The 21,208-nt window shown below is 52.7% G+C and overlaps 2 protein-coding genes across 2 annotated transcripts in view; one reads left to right on the top strand and one right to left on the bottom strand.

Moving 5' to 3' along the window:
- The window catches only part of LOC143692600 (uncharacterized), an 81,706-nt gene extending 71,485 nt beyond the window's left edge, over positions 1 to 10,221 (top strand). The window contains exons 4-5 of the mRNA XM_077172851.1: positions 61 to 525; positions 10,215 to 10,221. Coding sequence (XP_077028966.1) covers positions 61 to 525; positions 10,215 to 10,221 — 472 coding nt within the window. The remainder of the gene's footprint in view (positions 1 to 60; positions 526 to 10,214) is intronic.
- The window catches only part of LOC143692689 (uncharacterized), a 365,642-nt gene that overhangs the window by 76,106 nt on the left and 268,328 nt on the right, over positions 1 to 21,208 (bottom strand). The window contains 1 exon segment of the mRNA XM_077172932.1: positions 11,842 to 11,870. Within this exon segment, the coding sequence (XP_077029047.1) occupies positions 11,842 to 11,870 (29 nt within the window).

The raw sequence follows: 21,208 nt of genomic DNA, 5'->3' as shown, positions 1-21,208 counted from the left end.
GAGGCCCTTCCGCTGCCCTGACTGTGGGATGGGCTTCAAGCGCAACTCCCACCTCATCAGGCACCAGCGGATCCACACCGGGGAGAAGCCCTACGAGTGTGGGGAATGTGGGATGAGCTTCAGCCAGAACTCTAACCTGATCTCCCACCAGAAGACCCACACCAGGGAACGACCCTATGAGTGTGGGGAATGTGGGAAGAGCTTTAGGCAGAAGTCTCTCTTGATCTGCCACCAGAGGATCCACACTGGGGAAAGGCCATACAACTGTGGGGAATGTGGGATGACCTTTAGTAGGAAGACCCAAATGATCATCCACCAAATGATCCACACTGGGGAGAGGCCCTACCAGTGCCCCGAGTGTGGGAAGAGGTTTCACACCAGCTCTCAGCTCCTCCAGCATGAGCGGATTCACACGGATGAGAGGCCCTTCCTCTGCCCCGACTGTGGGAAGAGCTTCAAGCACAACTCCACCCTTGTCACCCACCGGCGCATCCACACTGGGGAGAGGCCCTACGAGTGTCCCCAGTGTGGGAAGAGCTTCACCAGCAGCTCTCACTTGAGCAGACACCAACGGAGGCACCAGTAAAAGAAGCCCTGCACATGCCTCAGCTGCAGGAAGAGTTTAATGCACTGCTCCAGCTTTATCCCCCATTGGAGACCCCACATTGGTCAGAGCCCTGGTGATCCATGTTCCCTGTGATCCATGCTGGGAAGACACCTGTCCCTTTTCCTGCCCCTGGCAATGACATGATGTGGGATTGGAGAACATGAGGGTCTGGCCATGGCCCTGTCATTACATTCACTCCCACCTCAGGTCATTGCCAGGGGCAGGAAAGGGACTCTCTCTCTCCCTGAGGAGAAGGGTATCCTTTCCAGACAGGAGGAAATACATTGCCAGGAAGAACTAGTTGTTGATGTTGTAGTTTTCTCTGTAAATAGTTTTACTTATCCCTTCTGTTATCAATATTGTTTTTGTTCCTTTTTGTTCTTTATCTCGTTGCAGTTCCCAATAAATTGTTCTTTTCCCATCCCGGGATCTTTGCCTTTTGTGCTTTCCATGGGAGGCGGGAGGGCAGCGAGGGCAGCGCGGTTTTAGCAGGAGCAGGAAATTGGGGAATCCCATTGCTGAAGCCCGGCCCGTGGAAACCGAGCATCCCAGCTGGTGCCAGCCCTGGTGGCCATGGCAACCACCCCTGGCATGGGGTCTCCATGGAGCTGCCAAGGGACTGAGCATAGCAACAGGGGGCTGGTGATGGTTGCCATGGAAACTGCCCATAGCAACAGTGGACTGGTGATGGTTGCCTGCTAAGGATCAGATTTGTCACAGGCCCTCAGAAGGGTTCCATGGGGACTTTCCAAGAATCTCCAGGCTGTTCCAGAGCTGGAATGTCACAGGCAGAGACAGGGGCTCCATGGAGACCTCCCAGGGGTTTCTAGGATGGTAAAGAGCCCTGTGGTCAGAGGCAGTCACAGCCATTCCATGGTGACATCCCAGGAGTCCCCAGGCTGCCAAAGAGCCGGGATGTCCCAGACACTCACAGGGGCTCCTGTCATTACCACAGTGGGAGCTTCAGGCAACATTTATTAGAGGAGCTCCTGTTGGGTCACAAGGTCCAGAAATGATCCCCAATGCTCCCCATAGATCCCCAAATGTCACTGTTGAATCATTGTTCCATGGTTTCTTTCCAATGGAAAACAACCATCCTTATCCTCCAGGTGTCCATGTCTGAAATTGGGATCCCACCTCCAAAATTCTGTATATCCAAGGATTGCTCCCAGGCACAATCTGCCAGTACATCAAGCCTGGCTGGCCTTGACCTCTGGTGGCTGCCCCTGCAACACTGGGGCTGGGTTCTTCCCTTCCCATGGAGATCACTGGGACACTGTGGGACCTCATGGAACCAAGGGGATCATTGTGGCACCACTGGAGCCCATGGAACCAAGGGGCCATGCTGACACAGCGGGGCTTCATGGAACCCAGAGACCATTATGGCTCTGTGGGGCCTGATGGAACCATGGAGACCATTGGGACCCTTCAGGGCCTGGTGTCACCAAGGGGGCATTATGACACCTCAGGGCCTCAGGGAAGCAAGGGACCATTGGGACACTGTGGGGCCCCATGGAACCGAGGGAACATGGAACAGGTCTGGCTGGCTTGGCCTCCCAGGGGTCCCCTGAGAGGTCTGGCTGATGTTGCAATGTCAAGGGCTGCCTCTCATCAGCTCCTGGAACACTGGGGCTACGTGCTTTCCTTGCTATGGAAAGAACCGTCCCTCTTTTTAAATGTCCATTGCCAAAATTGTTATTCTCTCTAAAAATTTTCCTATATGCAAGAGTTTCTCTCAGAAAAAAACCTGCCAGCTCTACCTGGCCTTGTCCTCTGGTGGTCACTCTCTTCTGCCTGGCAAACACTGGGGCTCTGTTCCTTCCTTCCTATGGAGAAGAACCAACCTTCATGTCCAGGGTCCATGGCCAAAATTAGAATTTGGCCTCCCAAATTCTATATTTCCAAAGATTGGTCCCAGACAACAGTAGCAAGGACAGACAGGTCAGGCTGGCTGTGTCCTCTGGTGATTTTCTTAGACTCTGAGCTGAATGCTTTCAGTTGAAAAAAACTTGGAAAGGGCCCAGAGATCTCCCAAGAAGCGTTTTTGAGGACTTGGGCACATATGCACTATATATGGACAAAGGAGCTCTTGGCTCTGTGCTATTGTGAGGGTTTGGCATCATGGAAGTGATGTTCTGAAAGAAGCTGCTAGCAGTTTCCTCCACGTCTGACAAAAAAACACTGAGTAATTATCTTTGAGAATTGACAATCAGTTAAACCAGTAAGGAAACTGTACACGCCTCTGTGAAGACACATGTTAAAGATGAGAAAGCCTGGGAGAGTCTCTTTCCCTTCTGGCTGGCAAAGAGGTAACAAGGCCAGCCCAGCTCCCCATCTCAGCCAGGGTGGGCCATGTGGGTTCTCTGCTTGCTTTTTCTACTTCTCTTGGGCTTGGGATTGAAGGCACTTGAGATGACAGTACGTGTTCAGACTCAGGTGTTTATTGTTTCTTACCCATGTTACATTCTTAAGGCATGAGGTCTGCACTCTTTCATTAGCAGGGCACAAAATGGCTAACTATATCTTGTTACAAGGTCTTTTGGGGCTAAACTATCCAATTAAGAAAAGATATCTAATTTATTTTCCCTTTTAACCAATAATTGATCATTTGAAGCCTGCAATGCAGACTTTTATGTCCAATTACAAAATACCACCCAAACCCATGAAGAAGAAGGAAGAAGAAGGTGAAGATGAAGGAAGAAGGTAAAGAAGAACAAGCTGTCTCCACCCTAACACCTCCATATATATGGCTTCATATTTAATATTATCTTCTAAAACCCCGAAGTCTTAAGATTTTTCTGTGATATTATACACTTCTAACCAACTACACACCCATAATCCCAATGCTATTGATCAATTTTGGAAGCCTTCTCCATAGCCTCAGGTCAAATGCAGTGTTCTCTTGCAGGTCTGTGCCTTTCAGCAGAGAATGTTTAAATTTCTCAGCATCCAGGGCTCCAGCAAGGCTGGGCGACTCCTGCCGTGGGGCCAGGCCCCTTCCCAGGGACCCCGCCAGGCCCCATCGGCTGCCGGGCAGGGCAGGGGAGGCCGCGGGGCCGAGGCCGGGCCGGGCCATGGCTGCAGTTGGGAACATCTGGGCCCTGCTGAGCCCTGCCCCGCCGCCAGCCCGGGCCCAGCCAGGATCCGCCGGGCCCCAGGAGCAGCCCCGGGCCGGGCCGGCTCGGCCAAGATTCTGCCACCCTTGGGCTTCAGCCGCAAGCCCCGGGCAGGGGCAGGAGAAGCCATCGGCCCCCGGCCGTGCTGCTGCTGTGCTCTGGCCTGGCTGCTGAGATCCTGGCCCTGCCCCAGCGCGGCCCATCCTGACACAGCCCCAGCGCAGCCGCTGCAGAAACCTCCATCGTAAACCAGCTCCGGCCGCAAGCACCGAGCCCGGCCGGGGGCACGGAACCATCTGCAGGCCCCGGGTGAGAGATGAACTCTTTCAGTGCTTCCATCCTCCCTCCAGTGAGAGAAAAGGACAAAGTGCAGGCACAGAGAGGAGCAACATGAAGACACCGAGGTCAATGAAGGGGAAGTTGAGTCCCAGATGGGAGGGATGAGGAGATGCCTTGATCTTGGGGCTGAAATCCTCTTGTAAAGCAATGGAGAAGGATGTAATTAATATATCAGACTCTCTTTTTCCCTATAACTAATTGAAAATATGGGGAGATGACTTGTTCTGCAAAAACCTCCATGCTAAAGTAAGCAAATGTTGAAGTAGCTGTGATCCCATCAGAAGTTTAAAGAGAGAAAGAGAGAAGAGTGGGACCCTGTGCCCTCAGGGAGAGAAGAAGAAGATCTCTGTTCTCAGAGATGAAGATGATTTCAGAAATAGATGAAGAGAATCTTTGCTCTTGAACAGCTCATCTTTAAACTCATACCCCATAAGTTGACATGGCCCATAAAAACAGCTGTGGGAAAAGCTGTGAAAAATGGGACGGACTTCACATTTGAAGATTTTCTGGGCAGCTGCTCTTCGTGGCAATTGAGAGCCACGAGCGAACTTTTTTCTTATGGAGAAGTCTCCATAGCATGAAAGAGAGACTCCTCTCCCTAAGTGAACTGAAGAAAGGCTGTTCTAGATGGTGTAAACTGACTGAAACTTTCAGGTTTTGTCTCCTTGCACTGTCAGTAAGAAAGAAAAGGTTGTAGGGAGAGGAGAAGTGTTCAGATTCTTATTATTCTTTCTTCTATTTATTGGTAATAAAATTTTCTATATACCCTTTTAAAATTTTGAGCCTACTTTGCCTTTCTCCTAATCCTATCTCACAGCAGGAAATGAGTAAATATATTCCAGTGAATGCAATGGTAATTAGCCAACACTGATCCCACTGCACTAATAGATGCATTGGCTGAGAAATCTCAAATTAGCAAAGCAAAAATCACTCCAGATACATTCCTGATAAACTGCATTAGAGCAGAGGGAAATCAAGGCAGAGCCATGGTTGTCAGGACTTGCTGCATCCTGATGAGCCCTGTGGTGCATTTGGAGCTGAGCCCTGGAACCTCAGGGCCTGAGAGGAGATTGCACAAACCTTTCCAGGAGTCAAAGTCAGAAGAAAACCCCAAAGTGTCTCAAAGCATGAATGGGTCTCAGTGAGGTCCATCCCAACACAGGCTCCTCATGGACTCCTTGGAGGAGAGAATTGGAGGCCAGGATTGACCAAAAACCTCTCAGAGTCTCAGTGTGGACAGAAAATTCCAAACTACCTTAAAAAATGTGAGTATCTCCAAGCATTACTGAGCACCACTGAGTGTCAGTACAAAGCTCTCAATGGACTCATTAAAGCAGATAATTGGAGCCATGATTGCACAAACCTCTCACAGAGTCTGTATCAAAAGGGAAACCCCAAGTACCTTAAATAAATGAAGTACCCTGAAGTATTAATGAGCCCCACTGAGTGTTGTTACTGACAAAGCCTCTCCAGGGACTAATTACAGCAGATAATTGGAGGCCAGGATTGCACAAACCTCTCAGAGACTCCAGGGCAAAAGCCAAACCCAAAGTCCTTTGAAAAAGCTGCAGTCCCTGCAGGGAGCATTCAGGAGCCCCCAGGGCCATTGCTGAGCAAGGCTCCCCAGGGACTCCTTGCAGCAGATCCTTGAGGCCACTGGGATGTGGGCTAGGGGGGGATGCTGAGGGCAGCACAAGGGGCTGACAGTGCCCAGCCTGGCTGGGGCTGTGCCAGGAGGCCCCAGGGCCTCAGGACAAGGTGTCTCCTCCCAGCCCTTGCTGGCACAGACCCTGCTGTGCCCCAGGGCACCAAGACTTGGCTTCTCTTTGTCCCCACCTGTCATCACTGCCTGCAGTTCTCTGCTCTGCCTGGGGCCTGGGGACACTTGCTCAGTTGTGTCCCTCACTGGGACCCATTACAAGTCCAAGAAAGTTTGGAGTTGGATTCTGCCTTGGAGTTCTGGAGAGGTTTCTTCAGCTCCCTCTCAGGGACTGATGTTCAGGGCCTGAGCACAAAGGCCCAGAGGCTGATTAAAGTCCTTGTGCTGTGTCTGTGCTGCTGAGCTGGGCTGGGCTCCTGGCACAGAGGCAGCTCCTGCTCACCAAGAAGAGCTTCAAAAGCACATTTCTCTGGATGAGCAGCTCTTGTGCCAGCCCAGCAGGGCTGGGGCACTGCCTGCAGCCAGCCCGGGCACAGCCCAGAGGCACAGAGAGCTTCAATCAGTCAGGGCTGGGAAGGGGCTGAGAAGTGCCTGGGGCACAATCACTGCCAGCCCTTGGCACAGGAACCTCTGGCTGCAGGACAGTGCAGCTGCAGCTCCTGGAGCAATCTCCTCAAGCTGCAACATGCCAATGCCTGCAGACTCTGTGAGTACAACTCTGGGTATTTCTGGTGCAGGGGAGGTAAAATACTGATGAAGATCTGACATGCTGAGGGGTTCTGATCAGTCATAGAATATTTCCAAGTCAATGATTTCAACAATAACAACAACATTTCCTAAGACTTTTTAGTCAGTTTCCTAGTACTGGAGAATGGTGGGGGGCGGGGAGTGGGGTGGTGGGGGGGAGTATATTAAAGGTTATGTATTTTTAAGTATTAATTTTGAATAGTGCCTGAGACATCCAAAGTGTTGCCTTTAGTGACCAATAGGTTCACAGGAGATCCCTAATGTGCTTTCAGCCACTCTGCCCATGGACAGCAGCAGCATCACCTTTGCTGGAGCCATCAGGCTCAGTCTGAGCTGCCCTTTCTCCAAGCTGCAAACAGAACCTGCCCCCAGCCAGTGCCCTGCAAACAGGCAGGGTTCTTGAGGGCAAAGGAGAGTGCACAGAGATTTGGGGTCTGTGAGTGCTGGCAGGGAGAGATCAGGCAGAGGGAAACACTTGCAGGAGGGAAATCTGCAGGAAGCAGAGAGAAGATGAGGCAATGAGAGAAAACAAAGCCCAGCAATGCTGTGGCAGGGAGAGTTTAGAGATGCCCACAGGATCCCCTGCAGTGCAGCCCCTCGCTCTGAACAAGCCCCCTCCCTCCTGTGGCCCAGCCAAGCCTCTGCCCTCAGGGCCGGGGCTCCAAGGCGTGCAGCCCCTCCTGTGCAGGCAGAGCTGCAGCAGAGCCGTGGGGCAGCTCTGCAGCCCCGGGCCCAGTTCCCTCTGCAGAGCACAGGGCTGGGAGCAGCTGCCCGGCCCTGGGGGCTCAGGCAGGGGGCACAGCTGGCTCAGGGTGACGCTGTCCCCAGGGCCCGGCTCTGGGCAATGCTGTCAGTGCAGCCAGGGAAGGAGCTGCATCTCCCTCAATCCAATGCCATCATAAGGACACTTGGGAGTCTCCCTGAGATTTCAGTCCAGGCTGGGAGCTTCAGTCCAGGGTGCAAACCTGTCCTAGAGCATCTCTGAGTTATAAGATTGGTGGGGAAAGGCAGAGGTGTTGTGACACTGAAAATGCTGCTGGGTTGGTGAAATGAGAAACGTGAATCCTTGGCTACAAATGTGGAGCTGGGCTGTGGTGGATTCATCTGCTCTCAGCAGTGCCTCGTGGCATTTTAGGGAAAACATTGCATGGTGATCATCCTCCACCTGAGAGAGTTTAAAGCCCAGATAAACTCTGAACAAGTCAGAATGTCAGACAATTTCCCCTGCATCTCTTCTTATCACATTGACTCACAGAACTTGCTCTGTTCTCCCTTAGTGCAGAAAGAATGTTGAGGGTTTCTCATATTCAAGAATACCAGGAGACACATGGGAGGGGCCTAAAAAGAAAACCTCAGTCCTCTTAAACACAGAAGCATTTAATTTAAAATGAAATTAATCTGTGTAGGTTACAGAGGAGGGTGTATGGGAAATGGCTTTGATTTTGGTTACAGGTATCTCCTCTAACACTTCACTGTCCCTTTCTCCACAAACAGGTGCCCATGTGCAGCCGCAGCAAATGTCCAACAGCAGCTCCATCAGGCACTTCCTCCTGCTGGCATTGGCAGACACGCGGCAGCTGCAGCTCCTGCACTTCTGCCTCTTGCTGGGCATCTCCCTGGCTGCCCTCCTGGGCAACAGCCTCATCATCAGCGCCGTAGCCTGCGGCCACCACCTGCACACGCCCATGTTCTTCTTCCTGCTCAACCTGGCCCTCGCTGACCTGGGCTCCATCTGCACCACTGTCCCCAAAGCCATGCACAATTCCCTCTGGGACACCAGCAACATCTCCTACAAAGGATGTGCTGCTCAGCTCCTTTTCTTTGTGTTCTTCATGTCAGCAGAGCTTGCCCTCCTGACCATCATGTGCTACGACCGCTACGTGTCCATCTGCAAACCCCTGCACTACGGGACCCTCCTGGGCAGCAGAGCTTGTGCCCACATGGCAGCAGCTGCCTGGGCCAGTGCCTTTCTCTATGCACTGCTGCACATGGCCAATACATTTTCCCTCCCCCTGTGCCATGGCAAAGCCCTGGGCCAGTTCTTCTGTGAAATCCCAGAGATCCTCAAGCTGTCCTGCGCCAAATCCTACCTCAGGGAACTTGGGCTCATTGCAGTAAGTTCCTGTTTTGGTTTTGGTTGTTTTGTTTTCATAGTTTTCTCCTATGTGCAGATCTTCAGGGCTGTGCTTAGGATCCCCTCTGAGCAGGGACGGCACAAAGCCTTTTCCACCTGCCTCCCTCACCTGGCCATCGTCTCTCTGTTCCTCAGCACTGCAGTCTTTGCCTACCTGAAGCCCCCCTCCATGTCCTCCCCATCCCTGGATCTGGCCCTGTCAGTTCTGTACTCAGTGGTGCCTCCAGTCCTGAACCCCCTCATCTACAGCCTGAGGAACCAGGAGCTCAAGGCTGCTGTGAAGAGACTGATGACTGGATGCTTTCAGAAACAGTAAACTGCTGGCCAGTTTCTGCCAATTACTTTAAATAAAAGTCATCTTTGACACTTCTTGTTGGTTTCATTTTCACGGTCCTTTGTCTTTCTTTTACTTTTTTCATATTGTCCACAAAGAAATGTCAGTCTTTGTGCCATTTCTCATTTTGTTTCTCTCCCCCTTCCATGTGGCCCCACACTGTTTCAATGAGGGGCTGCGCTCTTGATGGGTTTAAAGGAACTAAAGGATGTCCCAGCAGAGTTTTCTGCAGAGATGCCCTTTTGTTGCCTTCTCTGGAGCTGCAGCAGCAATGTCTGTGTGCAGAGCTGGGGCAGATCAGTGCTGGCCCAGCAGCTGTGCCCAGCAGCAGCAGCAGCAGCAGCACTTGGTGTTGCCAGTGCTGCTGCCGTGGCCCTGCCCCGCTGCCCTGGTGGCCCTGGTGTTGCTGCAGGGCCTGAGTGCTCTCGGGGCCGGGCACAGCCCTGGGGGTGGCAGTGCCGGGGCTGCAGCAGGGACAGGCCATGGGCACTGCTGGGGCAGCGCTGACGCCTCAGGCCAGGCCCTGGGGGCTCCAGGCTCCTTGCCCAGGCTCTCTCAAGAACACGGCCAGGCCAATGCTCAGCACAGAAACCCCCGTCAGCAGCCCCAGGCTGGCCGTGGGCAGGCTGGGGGCAAACAGCATGGCTGGGGCTCTGCAAGGGCCCTGGGCCAGACGGGAAGGAGCAGCAGAGCAGGGGCTGATCCATGCCCAGGGCGCTGCACAGCCCAGGGCAGCGTCCCAGAGCGTCCTCATGCAGCTGCCAACAACATCCCCCCTCTGCAGCCCTGGCCTCTCCCCCAGCTCACACAGGTGCCCCATCCTTGCAGGCACAGACACGGCAGCACTGCCTCAGCAGCCCCTGTTTGCATTGCACACAGCAGGGGCAGCACCCCCATGCTGTTGCTGTGGGGACATGAACCTGAGGGAGCACAAATGCCATCAGCCCCTGGGGCCAGCAAGGCCTGCGGGACACCAGGGAAACCACTCAGCTTTGTCCTGGCCTCTGCACTCAGCCAGAAAGTTTGTTCCCATCAGCTGGGAGTTTCCTGTGCCACTGCAGACGCTGTTGCTCAGAGCCAGGGCTGCCTGGCAGCCACCCCCAAACTGCCCTCAACATTTCCTCTGTGCCACCTTTGCTTTCTTTCCTCTTTCCTTAGACAAATTTCTTCCTCTTGCCCCGCCCCCCCCCCCCCCCCCCCCCCCCCCCCCCTTCCATGCCCTGCAAACAGCCCATCCCTGTTTGCCCTTTCCTCTCTGGCCCCACTCCCCATTGCAGTTCCTGACTTGGCACCATGGGAACATCTCTTGGGCAGCAAGATCATCCTACAAGTGCTGCAGGAATTGTCTGCAGGCTCCTGCAGTGCCTGCTGCTGCTCCCTTGCCAGAGGCACCCCAGGCCAGGGGGGGCACATCTGGGCTGCTGTGTCTGCCTCTGGGGCTCCCTGTTCTGGGCAATGAGGAGGAGCTGCAGAGGCTCTGCAGGACTCACAGGATGGGCTTTGGGGCTGGCAGGAGAAGCTGAGGGACCTGGGCTGCTGGAGCTTCTGAAGAGGAGGCCCAGGGCTCATCCTGCAACTGCTCCAAGGGTGGTTTCAGAGAATCCCAGAATCAGCAAGGTAGGGAAAGACCTTGGAGATCATCAAGTCCAACCTGTGCCCTGACACTGCCTTGTCTCCCCTGAGCCTCCTCTTCTCCAGGATAAACAACCCCAGCTCCCTCAGCCACTCCTCACAGGACTTGTGCTCCAGACCCCTCCCCAGCCTTGTTGCCCTTCTCTGGACACGCTCCAGCCCCTCCATGGCCTTCCTAAATTGGGGGGCCCAGAACCGGACACAGCACTCGAGTTGCTGCCCAAGCAGTGCTGAGCACAGGACAAGAATCCCTGCCCTGCTCCTGCTGGCCACACCATTCCTGAGCCAGGCCAGGAGCCATTGGCCTTCTTGGCCACCTGGGCACACTGCTGCCTCATGTCCAGCCTGCTGCCCATCAGTCCCTGCAGGTCCCTTTCTGCCTGGCTGCTCTCCAGCCACTCTGTCCCCAGCCTGTAGCACTGGGGCCAAATATCAGGGCTTGGCACTTGGACTTGTTCAACCTCACCTTGTTGGATTTGGGCCTTGGATCCAGCCTGTCCAGGGCCCTGTGCAGAGCCCTCCTGCCCTCCAGCAGATCCACACTCACACCCAGCTTGGTGTCATCTGCAAATTTGCTGATGCTGGAATCAATCCCCTCATCCAGACCATGAATGCAGATATTGAAATCCACGCTGGCTGGCTCTGATCCCTGGGCCATCCTGTGGGTGCCCTGTGATGGCACTCAAGGTGATCTGTTCCATAACCTTGCCGGGCACCCTGGTCAGGCTGACAGGCCTGGAGTTCCCCAGCTCCTCTTTCCAGCCCTTCCTGGGGATGGGCTCACACTGGCACCTCCAGTGCTCTGGGACCTCCCTGCTGAGCCAGGACTGATGGTAAATGATGGAGAGCAGCTTGGGGAGCTCATCCACAGCTCCCTCATCCCCCTAGGATGGATTCCATCTGATCCCAGAGACACCTGTGAGCATCTGAGTGGCTCAGCAGGTCCCCAGCTGCTTCCTCCTGGATTCCAGGGGGCTGTTCTGCTCCCTGTGCCCAACTACCAGCTCAGGAGAACACTTGTCCTGAGGACAACCTGTACTAATACTGAAAATTGACAACAAGATATTAAGTAGCTTTTTCTTTTACTTATCTTCAGTTGCTCTATTTCTAACTGCATCCAATAAAGAGTAGAGGTTCTCCTTCTCCCTCCTTTTGCTATAATTGTTTTTATAAAAAATTTTTTTATTCTTTTTACAAGCCGCCATTTTAAATTCTAATTGTGCTTTCATTTCTTCACATCACTTTCTTCATAACCTAACAACATCCTTAAACACTTTCTGCATTGCTGGTCCTTTTTTCCCCTGAGTTCCCAGAAAAGCTGCATGTGCAGCCAGGGCAGTCCTTTTCCTCTCTAGATCATGTTTTGGCACACTGGGACAGGTTGCTCCTTCCCCCTTAAGATTACTTTCTTGAAATTTGTCCATCCTTCCTGGATCCCTTTGTTTTAAAGGGCTCTTTCCTTTCAAAAAATCAGTACCAGATTTGGTACTCCCCAAAGTCTGGGGAGGGCCAAAGTCTGCCCTTCCTAATGCCAGTGTAGAAGTTTTGTTGCTACCCCTCCTTCTTTCATAGAACATTGAAAACTTGATTATTTCATGGTCACTGGGCCCCAGGCTGCCTCCGTGTGAACAGCAACATACAGAGCTTTCCTTGGGAGTGTCACCAAAAATTCAGCAAAACAGAAAAATCCTTAACCCCAGTGTAGCATTAAGAAGCAGCATTCTTTATTCAGCTGGATGTACGGGGGATAGCTCCTCCCAAAGCCATGCAGGCTGAGTAGAGGAAAGTTTCTGTTTATTTTCTGTATTTTGCTCACATATTCATTGATTGTCCTCGACTAAACATACATTTGATAATAATTTCCCCAAAATCATTGACATATTTCCCCTCCCCTTTACCCATGCATTCTTCTGTCCTGGGGGTCCCTCTGGTGGTCCCTGGAGAACAAGCTCCAGGTGTGAGCTCAGCTGGTGGAGACAATTCATCATCTGGTAACATGAGGTCACAGAGTGGAATGTGACATCACAGAGTGGGGTATGTGAGGTCATGGAGAAGCTATGACATCATAGGCCATATCTGTGACACCACATGGCAGAATTCTGACTTCATAGAGCGGATGATGACCTCAGAGATTTGGCTGTGACATCAGAGACCAGCTGTGTGACATTAGAGAAGGGGCTGTGAGCTCACAGGGCAGGCTGTGACGTCCCAGAGGGGCTGTGTGACATCCCAGAGGGGCTGTGTGACATCCCAGAGGGGCTGTGTCAGGTCACTGGGTTGGTCACTCGGCCCCAGCTCCCCCTCACAGTTTCTCCCAACAAGTCCAATGCTGTCCATGCCCAGCGGGGTCCCTGTCCCCCGGGATCCCCCCGGCCCACCTGGAGCCACAGCCTCCACCAAAGGATGTTCCACAGGATCCACCCCAGAGCCTGACATGGGGACAAGGGGCCAGGGCTGTGTGACCAGGACATCAAGGACGGGGATTCTCCAGGTCACTGTGGCCTGGGTTGGGTTGCCCAGGGCAGGAAAGATGTCTGGCAGCTGGAGCAGGGTCTGGGAAGGGCCTCCAAGGTGGGGCTGGAGCCCCTGGGCTGTGAGCAGAGGCTGAGGGAGCTGGGCTTGTCCAGCCCAGAGCAGGGAAGGCCGAGGGGCTCCTCATCCCAGCCTGGCAGTGCCAGCGAGGAGGGGATGGAGAACACAGAGCCAGGCTCTTCACCGGGGGCCTGGTGGGAGACAAAAGCCAATGGGTGGAAGGGGAAAGAGGGGAGATCAGCCAGGACAGGAGGAGATGAAATGAGTCAGGCTGGTTTCAGCATTTCCTCAGCACCAAAAGCAGCCTGACCTCCCTTCTCCATCCACCACTGACAGCTTTGCAAATCAGGAATTGTTGGAGCTGTTTTGCCACCACTCCAGGAGGAGCATTCTAATACAAGAACTTAGTTGTGCTTATATCTGTCACAGAACCACATTTGTCTGAAATTAATTTTAGTATGGAAATCCCTTGTGGATGGTGGACTCCTCAGACACTGCTGGAACTTTGAACATAGCTCAGAGAAGAGCGTGATTGTTATTAAATGGTGTCCTGTTCAACAGGGGTCTCCAGGCCATGAGGAGAAACTTTCTGTGCCTCTGAGTCTCAGCAGTTCCTGACCAAGGACACAAACCTGGTGAGTTGTGGTTCCCAATCCAGAGGCTTCACTTGCACCTCCCTCCATCCCCAGAGCAGAGCTCCCTTGTCCAAGAAAGTCCGTGGCAAAGGAGGGATGAAGGAAACAGGACAGGCTAAGGGGATCAGGGGCAGAGCACAGTCAGGGATTTGGGGTGGTTGTGAGCCCAGGGCAGGACCCGGCCCTTGGCCTTGGTGAATCTCATCCAATTGTCCTGGGGCCCATGGCTCCAGCCTGTCCAGATCCCTCTGCAGAGCTTCCTGCCCTCCAGCACAGCCACACTCCCACCCAGCCTGGGCTCACCTGGGAACTGACTGAGGGTGCCCTCGATGGCCTCATCCAGATCAGCAATAAAGAGATTGAATTGATCTGTCCCCAATCCTGAGCCCTGGGGACACCCCTGGATGTGACTCCATTCCTCAGCTGCTCTGAGAGCCAGGGGTTGGATGAGGGAAATGGTAGGGTGTGGGTAGGGACAAATTGTGATTGACTGTCAGCCATGAAGGGTCTTAATTTTCATATCTGTTCAGGCTGCATTAGGAGGTGCTAGAGGTCAATATCAACTGGGGATTGCTGACACCAATCTATGAACAGGAAAAGAAAACTTAACAGGACAGTTCTCTCTTCATTGTTTTCATTACAGAATACTCACTTTAAATACATTCTGAAATTTGTCTAATTAACCACAGAAGAATTAAAAGCTTGAATGATTCCCAGGGGCTTTCCATGTTTGGGTATTTTGAGCAAATGTTTATGAGCTTTTCACACTGAATTCATAAATTGAAGAACTCAAGACAGAAGAGGCCTCTGGAGTAATAAAATTCATCAGCAACCTCCAAATGGCTGAGGATCCATCCCCATGGGAGCAGCAAGGAACAGAAATGGGCACAGCTTTGTGGCTGCCCCAGCTTTGGCATGGGCCCTGGGCCTGGAGCAGGAGCAGCTCTTGAGGGCCCCAAGGCCGGGGCTCTTGTGCTGCCCTGGGCAGATGGGATGGCAGCAGGGGCTGCAGAGCTCTCAGCACCTCAGCCCCAGGGCAGCCAGGGAGCCTCCTTTGGCCTTGGCCAAGCACCTTCCCCCATGGCTGGGGCTGAGTCCTGTGGCAGCTGCAGCTGCTGCTGTGCCCTTGGCAGGGGCTGAGGCCGTGGGGCCAGTGGCCAGAGCAGCCTGGGCTGAGCAGAGCTGTGGGGCCAGAGCCGGCTGGGCTGGGCTGGGCTCAGAGAGGCCCTTGGTGCTGCCCAGAGCTCAGGGCAGCTGGCAGAGCTTGCAGGGAGCTGGGCTGGGCTCCGAGAGCCTGGCCCAGAAACCATCAGTGTCCATCTCAGCCTGGCTGAGCGTGCAGGGGCAGGACTCAGGCCAGGCCTTGTGGGGCAGGGCCAGCACCTGTGCAAGGCATTGCAAACAGGCAAGTGGCCAGAGAGGAGGCTGCTCTGTGCCCTTGGTGGCACGGACAGAGCAGGGAGGGGGCCCAGGACATTTGTCAGTGCCAGCCTCTGTGCCCATGCGTTGGCAGCCCTGGCTGCTGAGCCCAGCTTTGGCCTGGGCTGAGTTTGGCTGTGGGCCAGCTCCATCCTCCTGCGGGGCTCAGGGCCTGTTCCCGGCCATGGCCAGCCCTGGCTGCCTCTCTGCTGGCCCAGAGGCCGGCAGAGCCCAGGGCAGGGCTGTCTGTGCAGCCCCACAGGTGCCACGGGCTCTGCAGGAGCTGGCAGAGGCTGCCCAGCAGGGAGGCCATGGGGCACAGAGCCCCAAGGCTGCTGTGGGCACCACGGCACAGGGGCCGTTCCCAGCCGCCATGCTCCTGGCCTGGGCTGGGCCTGCACAGGGGCTGGGCCACCATGGCTGGGCCAGGACAGGGCCATAGAGGGGCCATGCAGCCGCTGCCGGGGCTGACAGCAAGGCCAGGCACACACAAGCAATTGCTGAGCATGGCCTGCGCTGGCCAGGCCTGACTGTGCCAAAGGCAGAGCTCAGCTGCCCTTGGGGGCTGCAGCAACACTCCAGAGCCCAAAGAGCCTCCATGGCTGGGCTGGAGACCAAGGCTGCAGCAGGGAAATGCAGGGCTGCTGCGGGATGGGGAGGCCATTGAATTCCAGCACACACCTCAGCTCTCTGATGATCCCGGCACCATGCTGGGCCCTGTTTCAGACTGGAGCAGAGCAGATGTTGATGGGACAGGAGCCCTGTGGGGCTGTCAGGGACCTGCAGTTTGCAAGGTGCTCTGCTCTCCCTCAGGTGCTCTTGGAGAGATCCAATCCCAGCTCAGGGCACCTCAGGGTACAAGTGGCACTGCCTGTTCATGTCCACAAAACTGATGTCTGCCTGGAAAGGGGCAAAGGTTTTAATAACTCTTAGTTTCATAATATAGAAGCAAATCTTTATTATCTGGGTCATCTGAGTACTTTTAAGGAATGTTTTCCCATCAGAAACAGGCATTTCCTGGAAGTGTACTGATGGCAGAAGGAGAAGAAATACTGATCTTGCCCTTCCTTCACCAATATTCAGTCTATTATTTAATCTTTCTTTCCATCAGGTGTTTCCAGCTCTCCTGTTTAAATGTCCATGTCTAAGGACATTTCTTCTCTTAGAGCAGGTGGACCTATGTACTTCCTGCTGCTCCCAGATTTGCTTCTCTAGGTCCTCTCTGGTCATTCAAGTGCCTCTCAATTGAGTGGTTTCATGCTTTGAGCTGCAAGAAGTTGCCCAATATTTCTGAAGTTGAAATGAATAAATAATTAAACATCATCTCAATTGTGTTTATATGTATCACAGCATTGTGTTTTCTTATGTCTTTGTCTAAAACTGTTCCTGTACAGAAATCCCTTGGAGATGGTGGACATGTCAGATGCTGCTGGAACATCCCAGAGAGCTGAGGGAAGAGCTGTGATGGTTATTAAACTGTTCAAATGTTCAACTTGTGTTTGTCAGCAAGAAACCTTTCTGTGCCTCTGAGTGTCACCAGGCCCTGAGCCCAAAGGACACAAACCTGATGAGTTGTGGTTCCCACTGCAGGGGCTGCACTTGGACCTTGGCTCTGCATAGGAGAGCTCTTAATTCCCTTTCTCTCTTTTCCTCCCTCTGGGCATGGAGGGAGCTCCTGACTTCAGCCTGTGACTCGTGTGTGCAAAGAGCAAATCTGGGCAGAATCAGGGCAGGGAGGGTTTGGGGGGACCTTGGGATCTGTGCTGGTCACAGAAGGTGTTTTCCATTGCTCTGAGACTGTCTGCTGTGCAAAGTGGATATAACACCCAGCAGAGGAATGACTTTTGCATTATGGAGCTGTGCCTTCCCTTGGCTTTGTTGGATGTCAAGAAATGAACATCCCTCTGTGTCTTGGGCAGCTCCTTCTGCAAGGAAAGCAGGTGGGAGTTGGAGCCAAGGAACTCCAGGTGGGAGGTGCAGCCTGGGCTGGAGGGAGCTCAGATTTGCACAAGGCTGCTGTGAGTGCCAGGGCTTGGATGGGGGAAATGGTGGGGTGGGAGTAGGGACAGAGTCTGATTGATTGTCAGCCATGAAGGGTCTTGATTTTCATATCCATTCAAACTGCATGAGGAGGTACCTGGATTCAGTGTCAATTGGAGATTGCACAAATCAATGAATTAACAGGAAAGCAAAACTAAAAGGACTTTAAAAATCTTTTCTCACTGTCTTTTTAAATAACAGGTATTTAGTTTGAATACACTACTGAGATCTACTTAACCACAGATGATTTGAAAATTAAAATCAAATGATTCCCAGAGGCTTGGCTTGTTCAGGTGTTCTGAATGGTAATGAGCCCTGGGGCACTGAATTCCTGCACTGAAGAGCTGAAGGCTGAACAAGCCTCTGGAGCAGTGAAATTCAGCAGCAGCCTCCAAGTTGCTGAGGATGTCAGCAGCCCCCAGTGAGGCCATCCCTGCCCAGAGACCGTGGGGGAATGGGCAGACAAGGAGAGCGTCCCTGGGGCTGGGGCAGCACAACTCAGAGGCACCAGCGGCTCCAGCTGGGCAATGGAGTGTGGAATGTGGCTGGGAAAGCCCTGCCTGGGCTGGGCCAAGCAGGACACACAAGCCCTGACCCCCATCCCCCAAACAACTCTCTCAAAGAGACATTTAAAAGGAATTACAATTGTTTGTGCCCTCTGAGTTGGATGTGCTGGAGAAATACCAACAAGGGATTCTGAGGAGCTCAAAAGAACTAAACAGCTTTTACTGGGTACTTTAGAAAATGAGACAAACTTTGGCCATAGGTTAAAATTATACTCAATCAGCAGAAAACACTTTTCAAATCATTAATTTGGCCCATTCCACTTCACAACTCTAAGCCTATTCAATTTAAAGTTAATCAAAATATTCAAGACAACAGATTAGAGGAAGTAGACAGAGAAAGGAAGACAAATAAGATACAGAGAAGCACACACACACAGCTACCAACTCCTGGGTTCCAGCAGTGTTCAGATGGAAATTCCAAGAGGAGGGAGGGTCAAGATGTGTGCTTGCCTTGTAGTCAGCCTTTTTACCCCCTGGTCTTCCTGGGCCCTTCCCCCAGGTGGGGCTTGGGCTCATTTGGTCCCTCAGGAGCTGGGCTGGGGCTGCAGAGGTGGCTGTGGAGCATTGCCTGTGCTGTGCCAGGGACTGGCAGCCACTGCTGGGCTGGGATAGAGGCTCTGGGGGGATTGGGGTTCCAGGGCAGGGCAGGGCTGGGGTTCCAGGGCAGGGCAAGGCTGGACCTGCCCCTTCCTCCCCCACACATGAAAGATTTTGAGCCAACAGTCTCCTTGGGACTGTCACAATAGGGAATGCTGGAGGTGATATTCCAATTCTGGCCATGGGCACCTGGACTAGAAGGACAGTTCTTATTCCTAAGAAGTGAAGTACAGAGCCCCAGTGTTTGGAAGGCAGGCGAGATCATCACTAGGCCAAGGCCAGCCAGACTTGTCAGGAATGGCAAATTTTGTCTGGGAACAGACTTTGAATTTACGGAATTTTGGACGTGGAACCACAATCTCAGCCCTGTGCACCTGGAGAAGCAGGACATTTCTTTCCCATAGGAAGGAAAGTACGGAGCCTTCCCCAATGTTTTGGGGACAGATGGAAAATGTCCCTTGTGAAACCACTGAGAGACAGACTTGTCCTGGCAATATTCCTATGGAACAATCCCTGTGTATAAGGAAATTTGGAGCTGAAATCCCTGAAGTTCTGGGCATGGGTGCTTGGAGGAGGACAGATCTTTTCCATTGGAAAGGAAAGCATGGAGCCCGAGTGTTTCAGCAGCAGAAGAGAAGAGACCCTCAACATGCCAAGGTCAGTTGGACCAGTCAGGTGGTCCATGGAAGGCCAAACCAGCCAGACCTGTTCTGTGTAACCTTGGTTTTGTGGGGGCTCACAGTGTCACAATGGCCCCTTGATTACAGGAAGACCTGCAGTGTCACAATGGACGTTTGGTTCAATGGGGTCCCACAATGTTAAAATGGCCCCTAGGTTCCAGAAGGCCCTGCAGTGTCACAATGGTCCCAAGGATTCCATGAGGCCTTGCAGTGTCACAGTCGTCTCTGTCGTTCCCCAGGCCCCACAATGTCACATGACTCCTCTGTTCCATGAGCCCTGCAATGTCACAATGGACCTTTGGACCCTGGGGGTTTGCAGTGTCACAATGGTCTCCTTTGGCTCCACAGTGTCACAATGGACCACTGATGACACAAGGCCCTGCAATGTCACAATGGACCTTTGGTTCCATTCAGTCCTGCAGTGTCACAAAGGCCTCTTGGTTTCAGGAGGCCCCACAGTATCACAATGATCCTCTTGGTTCTGTGGGGACCCCCAGGGTCACAATGGTCTCACTGGTTCCATGAGGCCTGACAGTGTCACAATGCTTTGCTTATTCCATGGGGCCTTATAGTGTCACAATGGTCTCCATGATCCCATGAGTCCTCTCAGTGTCACAATGGCCCCTTGATTTCATGAGGCTGTGAAGTGTCTTAGTGGTCTCTCCATTGCTTCATGAGGCCTTGCAATGTCACAATGAACCTTTGGCTCCATGGGGTCTTGCAGTGTCACAATGGCCCCTTGGTTCCATGAAACCCCAAAGTGTCACAATGGTCTCCACAGTTCCATGAGGCCCCGTGGTGTCACAATGGAACCTTGGTTTGATGGGGCCGCTCAGTGTCACAATAATCCCTGCATTCCATGGAGCCACACAGTGTCAGTATGCTCCTCTTGGTTCCATGAGGCCCCACAGTGTCACAATGGTCCCTTGGTCTCACAGGGCCCCACAGTGTCACAATGGTCCCTTGGTTCCATGGGCCCTGCACTGCTGCATTCCCCCCTGCCCTTCTCAGCCCGCCCTGCCAGCAGAGAAATGCTCCTTGGGGCTCGGCCTTGGCCAACAGCCCCTGGGCTCAGCTCCTCTGCAGCTCATCACAAACACTGTCTGCTCCAGGCACTGCCGCTGCCCAACCAGCTCCTGCTTTCTGGAGGAGCAGCCCTGGGAACTGGTTTTGTTCCCTCAGTGGCACAACATCCCTGTTCTCACACTGCCAAAGAAAGCTGTTGATGCCAAGTGCAGCCAGGATGAAACATTGCCTGCAGGTAAGGTTAAGTCACAAGGTCTGTTGTTTTGCAGAGAGAGAGAGAGAAAAAAACTCCACAAATTTGTGAAAGTTGTAAAGCCACTATGTTTATTACAGCACTGGACGCATGCAGAGATTACTCTCCTTGAAAGGCATGCATACCTCTGGGAACTTCAGGTCCCTTTTTATCCTCCTCTCAAATACATATGCATACAGTTTCACAATAGGTTCATACATATTCATTTTTATGAATTTCACGTGACATTTGCTGCTAGTTCTTCTTTATCAGAAAGAATTCCTAGGTCAGGCTGACCTGCTTTTACAGCAGTCTTTCTGTCTCTCTTTATCACCCTCTGTCTCGTGTCCCCCCCCACACCCCCCCTTATCTCTGTCTTTCGTTGATGCAGTTTGCCTTGAGCCTAGGCCTTGCAGTCAGGCTACACAGACTTAGAGGTGTTCATTTCACCTAAATCAAAATGGATTTCTACTCTGGGGAATTTTTACTCTGTTTCACTATGTGAAGTTAAATGCTGCTAAGAGTTGTTCTTTTGCTAAGTTGTTATGTTTAATTTAAGTTATTAGCTGAGTTAAATACTGTTAAATGTTAATCCTCTATTAAACAAAAAGTCATAGGTTATACGTTAGGTTAAATTCTGTTAGCTGCTGGTGGGGTTTTTTTGGTTAAATTGTCCCCTTAAGTTTGAGCTCTGTTAAGCTTTCAGGCCGTATTCCTTTTATCCTTGCCCTCACTGTCCTTGTGTCACACACACACACACACACACAGGGACAGTTCTCACTTCATTTCTGGTTTGATTGCCTGGATTTTGTTTGGTTTTGTTGTTGCTTTGTTTCCCTGCTGTGCCTGAAGTGTCCAGTCAGGAGCAGAGTGACTCCTGCCAAGGAACTTTGTGCTGCTGTCCCTTAATAT

This window comes from Agelaius phoeniceus, assembly GCF_051311805.1.
Source record: "Agelaius phoeniceus isolate bAgePho1 chromosome W unlocalized genomic scaffold, bAgePho1.hap1 SUPER_W_unloc_2, whole genome shotgun sequence".
NCBI classification, from domain to species: domain Eukaryota; kingdom Metazoa; phylum Chordata; class Aves; order Passeriformes; family Icteridae; genus Agelaius; species Agelaius phoeniceus.
This window is presented reverse-complemented; position numbering and strand designations above follow the sequence as displayed.